This window comes from Mycteria americana, chromosome 2 (assembly GCF_035582795.1).
Source record: "Mycteria americana isolate JAX WOST 10 ecotype Jacksonville Zoo and Gardens chromosome 2, USCA_MyAme_1.0, whole genome shotgun sequence".
NCBI classification, from domain to species: domain Eukaryota; kingdom Metazoa; phylum Chordata; class Aves; order Ciconiiformes; family Ciconiidae; genus Mycteria; species Mycteria americana.
Genome location: NC_134366.1, coordinates 133,866,394 through 133,877,755, shown reverse-complemented (window position 1 = coordinate 133,877,755; position 11,362 = coordinate 133,866,394). Strand labels below are relative to the sequence as shown.

At 38.6% G+C, this 11,362-nt stretch overlaps 1 protein-coding gene across 1 annotated transcript in view; it reads left to right on the top strand.

Annotated features, from left to right (window-relative positions):
• The window catches only part of TOX (thymocyte selection associated high mobility group box), a 226,107-nt gene that overhangs the window by 127,436 nt on the left and 87,309 nt on the right, over positions 1 to 11,362 (top strand). The window contains exon 3 of the mRNA XM_075495718.1: positions 6,086 to 6,328. Within this exon, the coding sequence (XP_075351833.1) occupies positions 6,086 to 6,328 (243 nt within the window). The remainder of the gene's footprint in view (positions 1 to 6,085; positions 6,329 to 11,362) is intronic.

The following is an 11,362-nucleotide window of genomic DNA, read 5'->3' as shown; positions in this document are numbered from 1 at the left end:
CTTGAGGCTTTGCCCTTTACCTAATGTAAATTAGAGAAATTGATTAACACCATAGAAAAAAGTTATACCTTCCCCTGTAATATATTTTTGATAGCTGTTGCTTGATAAATTAGTATATTGTGTGTTTTTAAATGAATATGATTTATTGCTGTTGTCTACCATATGAAGAAACACAAAAAAATTGTTTGCAGGATCATTGACTTGAACATATCAATGGCACTGTTGGACAATTCTTGCTGAGTATTAAGATGATTTATGTAACAGACCGAAGGTTTCCACAGTAATGCATTATAGTCTCAAGCTATCAAGCCTTGTTCATGCAGAGACAAAAGAAGCTGAAAAACACTTGCTTCTGAAGGTCCTCCGTTTAGAAATTAGAGATAAGGTTGATCCTATTAAAACTCTTAGAAATATCTGCTGTCAAATATATTATCCTAACTTTCAAATGCGCATAAGGTACGTTGCTGTTTTTCCTCTTCTAATGAGCTCATTGTTTTTACATTACTCTCGATTCATAAGTATTTCAGTTATGTAACGATGTGTTCAATAATAGAAGAGGAGACAGCCTGAAGCATCTATCTTTTAAAAACTGGCATCTTTCCACAGTTCAGATGCAGAAGCCTTGGTGCAAATGAAAAATTAAGACACGCTCTACATAGTTGGCGGTACCATTCATTTCATTTAAATTAAATATCTATAGGCAAATTCCCAATTTTTAAGGAACTGTTGCTAATACCAGATTCTGTTGAGTATATGCATGGTGACTGAAGCAACCACTGAGCACATGAATTAGACTTACTTAATGTATGTCTTCTGTGCTGTCATATAGTAACGGTTTTGCTCTTTCCAGAGGGATTTATATTGGATGTTTGAATGCTTGCTGCCTCTTGTGGTCAGTCTGTTTGAGGTATCTCCTTTGGTTTCCCTTCTCTGATTACTTTTTAAAGTTCTGTTAAAATTATTTTGCAATGTAAGTAAGTTTTGCTGGCCAATATGCAGTCATCACTGTAGAATACTTAGGCAAAGGAGCTTTATTTTTATTTCCTTCTTTCTTCTTACTCCCTTTTCCTCAGTTCGTATGCAGCAGGTAGTGCAAGCGTTTCCCATATTTTTCTGATAACAATGAGTATCTGTGTTCCTCAAAAATAAATACTAGATTTTTTTTGTATGTGTGTTATTAGCACAGCAGGATGCTGAGCCCTAATTTGAGTTACGTGTTGCTAAAGTAAAGAACTGGCCTTTGACATACACCTCCCCGCCCACAGTTTTGCACCCCCTTCCATTGCTTGTTTCTGGATTTGGCCAGGCTAAGGGGCATACAGAATAAATTGAAGGGGACCAACGAGGTCATTGTTCAGGAACAAAAACTTGGACTTGGGTTGGACAGAGAATCAGGGTTAAGTGTTCATATCATTTTATTCTGGCAAGCTTTTCTCATAAAATTATAGGCTAAGGTGGCATAGGTAATGAGGTCTCTTGATCTCAGAGTGGGTATCTCAAAGTTCATCTGCTTTATGAAGTTTCCATCATTTGAGGCAGAAATGTCACAAATATTTAACCAGAAACTTAGAATATTGTCCTTTAGATTTGGGAAGACATCCTTGATTCAAACAGCTTTTTCATAGTCTCATGTCTGCAAATAGCCCAAATTTAAGGATGCTCAGTTCTGAGGTTCCCACTGTGTAGCTCCCACCTGAAATATACTGAAACCTGCTTATAATAAACACAGGTGTAATGAAAATCCTCTTTATAATAAAGTAAAATTAAAGCCTGTGTGTGTTTAGTGCTATGCAGTGGGTTTAATGGTGTTACTTTACAGAGGGCTTTCTCTCTGGAATGTAATAAGGGTCCAGGAAGTTCCACTAAACTGAAGAGCTGATAAACACCTCATCCACTCCCACAGTCATGAGATGAAAGTGAAACCACTGGCAAACTTCCTAGAAGCTCTGTGATAAAGTAAATAAAGCATTTACTGCTACTCTTTTTTGATTCAAAATTGAAAAGGCTAGCTTGCTAGTATTTCTGTGACCAGTAGAATGAAAAGGAGCTATTCCCTGTCTTTCTGAATAGAGAAAATCCTGCTGATAGTAAAGCCAACTATGAAGGAAAAAAACCCTTGGAGGGGGGAAGACCCTAACCTTTCTCCCCACCCCCTAGAAGAACTGAAGCTGAAGAGGTGAAGCTACAGGCCACCATTTATTATTAATAGGTATGAGCTGTACTTATGAATTATAATTGGATACAGGCGGTATAGCCTTCCCTAATGCTTTTGATGGTAGATAACTTCTTTCATTAGAAATTCCAGATAAATGGCTTGGGTTGGAAGAAGAGATGCTCTAAGAAAGCCCAGGGCTCAGGACAGGATGATGACTGGCCTGGGAGTGGGAGTTCTTGCTGCAGGGAAAACCTTGGGCCTGGCCTTCTGCTGGAATTCCCTTAAATGTTTTTTGGGTAACAACACGATGTTCCAGGAGAGCCCATTGCCAGCACTGGATCAGTTGCATTGAGGGGACTTCAGATAGTTCCTCCAGAAGGCTTTCCCAATGGCGAGGAGAGAGATGGCAGGATAGTAGGAGAGCATGTTTGAATCTTGCAGCTGCTATTGGCAGGACAAACATATGTCCTGTTCCTCACTCCTTCCCTCCACGTGCAGTTGCAACAGCCTTGTTTCCGGGATATGTTGAGTTTGCTGAAAATGTATATAGGATCATTCATTTCTGATGTACCAGTGTGCCAAGTCATTACAAGCATCTGAACCATGTTCCTGGACAACACAAACTGAAGTTCTGTAACGTTACTGTTGAAGTAGCTACCCTGAGGAAGTTATGTCTGTATGTGTTACATACACACATGCTAAGTATGGAAATACCAAATTGTCTGAAAATGTTAGGTGAATAGGGTGCTCTGCAGATGCCTTCAAATATCTGTCCATACCATTAGCATGTGGCTTGGATTCTGCCTAGCTTTATTGAAGTAGTACAATAGTTTATGTCTTTTAAAAAAAAAGGCAAAAAAGAAAAGAAAGAACATTATAGGAAGTACTAGTCCTTGAATTATATGTTGTTTTGGTATGTTATTATTGCCTTTGCTACACTACTCCTACTACTTCAAGATGCTTACTTAAGTGTAGTCAACAGTGATGTGGGATCAAATACACTCTAACTGGTTCTCAAGCAATAACCATGGTGTGATTTTTTTTAAATAAACAGAGAGCAACCGTCTATTTAAAATGTTTAACCCATATAATATATGTAACATTATTATATAGTTACACATGATGCAACTTGAGTTGCGGAGTTCTGTGCCACTAGTGTTTTACTTCCTTTTTAATAAGTGAAGCTAATGTCCTAATGGCAGTTCAATTGCTTCCACCATTTTTGAAGTGTTACTAATTAAAGATGCATTTGAAACACAACAAATCAAAGTCTAACTAAAGCAAAACCTGGGTTATCCACATACGGCGTGCAAAAAGGGTGTACAAATAAGACAGCAGATTTGCTGAATGCCCCCAATGTTAATGGTGTAGGCACACCCAGCCTGTCAATATTTGGTTTAGGAATATTTGCTTCTAGTAGCGAATGTAAGTTGAAGTCCTTTCTTCTTGTTAAAAAAGTGGTGAGAGAATACTGTAGATCCTTGTCCTACTCTTGCTTAAGGAAAGTAGGAGGGCAGTTCTCCCTCCTCTAGAAGGTGTTGAGACATCTTGGTTCAGCAAAGGTGCAGCACAAAGTATTTTCACTGTGGGATAGTGAGAGAGAGAGAGAAAATAAATGTTGAGTTAACACTTCTTTGTACCTGCAAAATCATGGGAGAGAAAACTCTTTTGAAGCCATCGGTCTTTTCGGACAGTAGCAAAGACAGTGTTGAACACAAAATGTCCTCTTTTCACAGCTCATGAATCCCTCCTGGTAGCTGTAGGTTACATGGATCTAAGCTCACCAGGATTACAGTAACCAATTCTAAGTGTACTTGTGTGGGATAGTGCTGGTCCAGAAGAGCATTGTGAGTGTTGTCCCTTCCTTCATTTCTGTTCCTCGCTGCTTTGTTATTGTGGTGTTAGACCTTAAGCTCACTTTAGACACCTTTCTTTTCATCATTGATTTAATATAATAGTAATTAGCAAATAGTTAGTGTATACAGTGTCCATAATACTTTTATTTGGTTTTGCACAGTTTATACATTGTGGTTGAGTAAATATGATGTGTTCTCTTTGTCATGGGTAAGTCTCCTCTCCATTTAGTGAGGGTCTATTTTTACTGTATATAAAATTTTCCTCCCTTGAAGATGTCTCCGCTGAAGGCTACATCACGGCTTCTAAAAGCAGGGGCAAATACGACTTGCCAATGGCAGTAGATTCACACCAACTTCCCATTAAGGAGGAGGCAGGGGCAAGGAGGGAGCAAACTCCTGTGCCGGAGATGAGACATACAGCTGGAAAGCATAGGCAGAATCAAAGTCCTCACACGTAAGGATGGCGATATCATTGCCAGACTTTTTCCTCTCCCTGCCCTGTTGTTTTCACTCTTTGGGATTTTACTTTGGCCTTTGCAGTCTAGCCTTCCTGTTCTATTTCATACTAAGATGTTTGGTAACAGAGGTGTAAACCTTGTTGGGAAACAAGCAAAGCAACCAAAACCATGACAATGTGCACTAGAGTAGGTTCTTTTGTGCTCAGCAGCTCTCTGAAAACATGTAACACTGTTGTTGGTCTGATTTAAGTTTTTATATCTATGCTCATACAGAGGAGACTAACCTCAGGCATTGGGGAGGACAATATTACTACGATGCCTAATGAAAACCCCCTTTGTTTATAATTGGACATTGATTCTTCCCTTGTCCTTCTGCATGAATTCATACACCATACTGTCCTCCATTTGCAAACTCGTATTGGGGAAAACATTTTCTTCTAATAGCTGCATTTTGAAACTGTGCCCTCCTTTTCATCTTTTCTGAAGACACTTTGCAGGAGCAGAACTTATTTAAATCCTTGCGTTTCCAGAATTAACAAAAGCAGCACTCAGAGCAGGGCTGCGTTGCCGCAGAGGGGCAGGAAGGGTGGAACTAGTCTCTGTGCTATAAACCTTGTGGCTGTGGGCGTGGGATGTGCAAAGACTGATCACGCAAAGGAGATGAGAACTATGCCTGTTCTCAGAAAAGCAGAGCAGGCTTTCAGGCTGAACCACTGCAACTGATCCCTTTAACTCTTGATTCGGATCATGTATCTAACCCTGCTCAGCTTTTTCCTTTAAGAAATACAAGCATATCCATCCCTATCTCCCAAATGGGCCTACCTGCTGTACAAAGAATGCAGATAAATAATAGCAATTATCCACCTTGGTGCATTACTCTGACTTTGCCTGTGGCTTTTCCTTGGATCAGATTGAGTTGGATGACTTAATGGCAGCGGACAACAAAAGACTAAACAGTTCCTTTGTGGATTAACTCATTTAGATGACTGACAAAATGTATGTATTGTTGAGTGTATAGATTAAGAAAGGAAAAATCAGTGGTTTTGAGAGACCATAAATGTATTTTTGTAAACACAAAGTATATTAATACAAAGTATGTACTATTTCTGTATTTATTTGTTTTTCTTTGTAGCAGATCAAATGCATGGTTCTCCTGTAAGCCTAAAAGCGGTATCTTTCTTCTTCACTATATAATTCTTGATCTGAGTAGCAGGGAGTCATATGAACCATTTTGAGCCAATGTTAATTTTATAAATTGCATTCCCTTTTCCACAATTCCCATGAAAAAGGTATTCGGCTAGATGAACACTCTTGGAAAATTTTAATAGGACCCTTGAAATCTGAATTCAGCTTGTTTAAAAAAAATTTCTTTCTAATGGAAGCTATGAAAGTATCAGAGATTCTTATGCCTTAGAGGCAATTTTTCTTCCACACATAATGGTGAAACTCCACTGTTATAATATATGGGTGTTTAAAATATTCTCTTTGTTAAATTGAAGCTCCTGCTTAGAACTATGTTAGTTGGGTTCTTTGTGTTTGTTTTGTGTGACTTTTATTATTATTCTTGATCAATATTCATATGATTTTCATAGCACTTTCCATATTTTTTTTTCCAGTCTTTTCCTGGCCCAAGTCTTGAAAGTGAAGATTTTAACATACCTCCTATAACTCCTCCGTCATTGCCTGACCACTCCCTGGTGCACTTGAATGAGATAGAGTCTGGGTACCACTCTCTGTGTCATCCCATGAACCACAATGGCCTCCTTCCATTCCACCCACAAAACATGGATCTACCCGAAATTACAGTTTCCAACATGCTTGGCCAAGACGGGGCACTCCTTTCCAACTCCCTCTCTGTGGTAAGCATTTTTAGTCTTTCCCTTCTGTACTACTTTAAGTTGCGAAATCGTGGAAATACAGACCTGCTTGGAATCCTCCAAGGGGCCAGCTCCTGCACCACTCAAGTCATGGAGCAAGCTGGCCTGACTCTGGCTTTTACATCACAGTCCCTATGTCAAATCCTCCCCCCACTAGAGGTGGTGGGGGTTTTACCGCTGAGTTCTTCAAAGCCAGGATGTTACCCGCTGCCTTGAGTAGAATTACTCCTGCTTTACATGGATGTAAATAATGAAAAAAGGAGGCTCAAGGCTTTGACTTCCACTGGAGCAGGGTTTGGATCCAGATGGCTGTTGTTCTGTGTTTGTCTGACGAGGCTCTTTCCATTCTCATTTGCATGTGCTGAGAGATGTACAAAAATTTAATATCTCCTTTCTTGTTTACCACACGTTTGGAAAACAGCAAATGTTATTTCTGATTCTAGGCCAAATCTTATAGCCTTTTTACAGTTCTCAGTCCTTAGCCAGCCAGAATCCAATTGAAATGACTGGACGATTTGCTTATAAAGTCTGTCAGATAGTCATTATGGTCGTAATCTTGGGAAGCCTGATATTATAAATCACTTCTTTGAATGTTAAATTGCTTGCAACAACTGCAGAGCTACTTTGCATGTTACATTTTCAAGTGGGCTCTACAAATAATTAGTATACTTTTTGCATAGTGGCTCCAGCCAAGACCACTTTATGGAAGAGGGCATTATTTCATGTCAATGTATAATTCTAAGCCAAAGAGGTAAAAATCCCATGGAAGACGATGGGGTCTGACATTGTGTGGGGGTCACTGGACTTCAGACACTCTGCTAGATGGGCTGCCCAGGAACTGCAGATCCAGACAGCCGAAGTTAAGGATCTGCTGTGCCTAGAGATCCAAGAGTCTGGGCTTCTCACTGGAGGATCAGAGGCTTAAGGCACCGTGTCCCAGCTGGGAGGCCCTGCGCTTAGGGGCTGAGGCTGTTTAGGCTTCCAGCTTGCTAGCTCCCCATCACATTACCTGAAAAAAAAAAAAGATCAGTCCTGGGAGCCTGGGAGCTGAGGCAGCATATGGGGGTTTGTGGGCTGAGGGATCTAGGCTCAGCTCCCCATCAGCCCCTCAGACCTAGCAGCCTCAGAGCCAGGGGCTGGGGTGCTGTGGTGGCTAGAAAACAGTTAGTTTACTACAAAAATCTGCTTTGTCACAGGGCTTCATTGCAACTTAATTAAAATAAAGCCACCTTGATTTCAAGGAGCTCTGCATTCCCTCTGAGGATGTCCAACAAGCTGTACTGCAGGGGGCTAGTCTTGGCTTCTTAGGTGCTGCTTAGTTGTTATTGATTTACTAGGATGTTGCACGCTTTGTGTTTGAGGTCAGAATCTGACCCCAGGGTTATGTTCAATAATGGGAGGAGAGAGGGAGAGGCAGACTTTCATAGAGAAATATAAATATCCTTCGTGGAAATGTTTTGAATTTTGCTTGCATTTCTACAAAGCTGATGGCATGCATTAAAGAGCAAGAGCTAAATCTTGTGTGGGGTTCTGAGAATCAGAGCTATGAAAGGACTTGAAAAAGTAAGAGAAATGCTTGGCACTCCAGTCAAGAAAAGCAGTATTTCATTGAATTGACCTCTTTTGAGCCATGCCTATGGCTCAAAACTATGCATTCTTTTAAGCTCTGATGTTCCACATTAACCTCTTGCAACAAGCTCTGAACAAAGGGCCTTGAGAGTTTGTAGATCATCACAGTGAATTATTGCATCGAGGGCAAATACAAAAAAGCTGAATAATATAACTAGGCAATTTTGCTATTGGGACTTAGTGCAGATGAGAAAAAATGAAAATCAGACGTCAAGAAAATATGCGCTAAATTTTATCAGTCATTTCTGAGGATTCATTCGATAAATAAAGCACGATCCTTGAAGCATCATGAGCTAAGTCAACTGTTATCCCTAACTTGCATGCCCTTTGTACACAAGAGGGCTTCTTAACTAGCAATAGTTTTAGCTCGAACTGTCTTGTCTGTTAAGGGGATTAAGCTACATCTCACATTAGTACAACTGGTAGGATGTTAACACCCCAAGTTTGTATGGTTCAAACACTGTTTGGCAGTATAGTTCCTCTGATTTGAATTTGATAACATGAGAGGAATTAACTTGAGGGAGATAAGTTAATTCTTCAGTGAATTCAGTGACTACTTCAGTGAATAGAATGGCCCCATTGTCCTTTTGGCTATCCATTGATGAAGAAAGACAGAGGATTTTGTAGAGTTAACATTCTTTACTTAGCTTTGAAGCTCCTCTTTATAATCCAGAACCTTTTACATTTTTTCTTCAATATGACTCTTTTCTCTTGCTATTACTCATCTCTAAGTTTCCTTTTTACTGTCTCATCAAACTCTGATCCATTTAACAAGTACTTGCCTAAATCACTTCTATATTGCCTCACATAGAAAATAATGTAAAAGTTTCTCCAGTCTAAACCCTTGGTGCTATATAATTTCTGGTATATCAACTACCACTTAGTGTATTTGGAAACCATGTATTTCACTTCGTTTTTCAGGGCACTAATGAGTATTTTTAAAAAAATTATTCTTAGAAATGAATCTGTTGGCTGTTCTGTATCCCTAATTAATTTCATATCTTCAGAAAATTTTACTTATATTGGGACAAATTCAGCTGCAGTGCAATGTGCCTCTGATTGAATTTGAGGCACATTCCTTTTAGCCAGTTTTTAACCCATGTTGGTATTTTAGCAATAATACTTTCCTTTTTGTCTGTTAGAACTAGTGAGTGGTTTTCAGTTGGTGTTTTTATAGACAAAGCCTTAATTAATGCTACCCAAACAAAAGAAAGGAAACACAGTGGGCTCAGAAACAAAGTAGGAAAATAGTTTGTATACTCACTGTAGCATTTTTCTTTCATCTCAGCTACGAGGTGTTTTCAGATGAGGATTTCGATGATTTTGGAAAGATTGAAAATTGAGGATGTACCCCTTTTAAAAATCCTTCAAAACTCCCCACATTAGAAGTCCTAGTTTCATACTGTGCAGCACTCCCTCCAAGCTGCAGATGAAATCCCTTTGAGTAAGGATTGCAGGATTTGCCCCAAGCTCTGTAAGAATTCTCCTCTGTGGAAGTGCTTAAACACACACAATAAGAGCCCACTACCAGCTCAGTGAATTCTTATTAGGGATCAGCTTCTTACAGATTTTTTACACTGTGGGAATTCTTTCTGAAAAATTTTACAATGCTGGGAGATGAAAATTTCCCGTTGCCTTTTACTGTGTCTGATACTTAAATTTGGAATTAGCCTTCTTTGAAGTTATTTTGATTGATTGGACTTCCTATTGCACCCCGACTACTTTAAAAAAAAAAAATCACTAAAATTTCTCTTTCTCATTATTCTGCTGTCAGTTCATATATTGGCTCCTATGTTGTATTTCTGTTTTCTGCTTAGGTGATACACAAACATATACACACATGCACATGCACACTAATTTATACCGTGCTATCACTTAGCGATTTCTTTAGATACTCATTATATCTGGATATTGGGGGTTCAGAAGTCTACAGAATTTGTGCAGAATGTGACACATGGTGGTATGAACATATGGTTCAGCCCCAGCATGGTTGGCCACATGTGGAAGCTCTCTAAAGTCCTCCTTCAAAATGGACGTGACTTCTATTCCTGCTTCTTAAGTGGATCCAATTAGATATAGGTAGAGCTATTTAATGAAGATGTACTGATAGTCCTGTAGGCATGTTTGTTTCTATATAATTGAATAGGGATCCCTTCCTGATTTGATACAGTTGAAGGTAGCCCCATATAGGTTTGGTTCAGTTTCAGTTGGGGCTTGACCTGCCAGCACTTCTCTGTTTGCATGAATTTTCCTGAAATATTCCAGGGACCGCAAGAACTACCCTTCTAACATTTGCAAACAAATGCATGTATATACCATCCCTATGAGAATGTGTGTTTATCTGTAAAAATGCTTTGGATGTGTTCTATAAAATGAGTTTTAAGGTGTGTTCATTTTATCAACAAAATTATAGACATTTCAGCTTCTGTAGTATATTCTATAGATGATTGCTTTTTTCCCCCCAAGAAACCAGGGTTAAAAATCACAGTGCTGTTTTTACATATAGAAAAAAAACCCTATTTTTGGAATGTTTTCATTTATAATCTTGTGCTGATCTTTTTGAAAATGTGGCTCATGATGGTATACTATAGAAAATTTACAAGAAAGAAATAAAAGAGATTTTAGTTTCCTGAAATGCTTCAAATTTCTGGGTTTGAAGTTTAAAGTGGAAAAGATGTTAAAAGGCAATAAAATCAGGGGATTTATTTCCCAAATGTTCTACTTGTGCTGGCAACAAAAGCCAGCATAATGTATAGACTTAGGTTTATTGTCATTTTTAGTATACAGTCAAGGCACACTTTGATTTCAAAGGCTACTGTACAACTGTTTTGACAACGACCACATCAGTAGGTAATGTGCAGGACATATGAAACTGAAGCAAAAATGTTTCTTTAGGTCTATAGGGAGTGCAGTACATCAATGAATTCAGATATATTAGAGCAGCATGAATTTCTAATATGTTGCTCTTATGGAAAAGACCACTGGCATATTGAATAATGCTGCTTTCAAAGCAGAGCAGAAAATGTGATTACAGACAATTTCATTGCTGTTTTTAAAATAAATATTTTCAAAATCTTGAGGTATTTTATTTCATGTAATGCATAAAATATGTAACAGTGGACTAGAGCTAAAGATCTTCTAGGACACTGAAGAGTAGATGATGTCAGCTATAATTATTCAGATGTGGAATAATAGAAGCATTAGTTTAAAATAAAATGCATGTCACAAAGGCCCATGTCCTTATATAAAAAAAGGCAATAAAAAGCTGCTTTTTTTTTCACGCTTTGACAGAAGAATAAAGGCAATGAATAATTATTTAACATTATGCCCCAATTCATCAAAACCCAAACAATTACGTTATACTTTTTCATGAATTATATTTTTTAG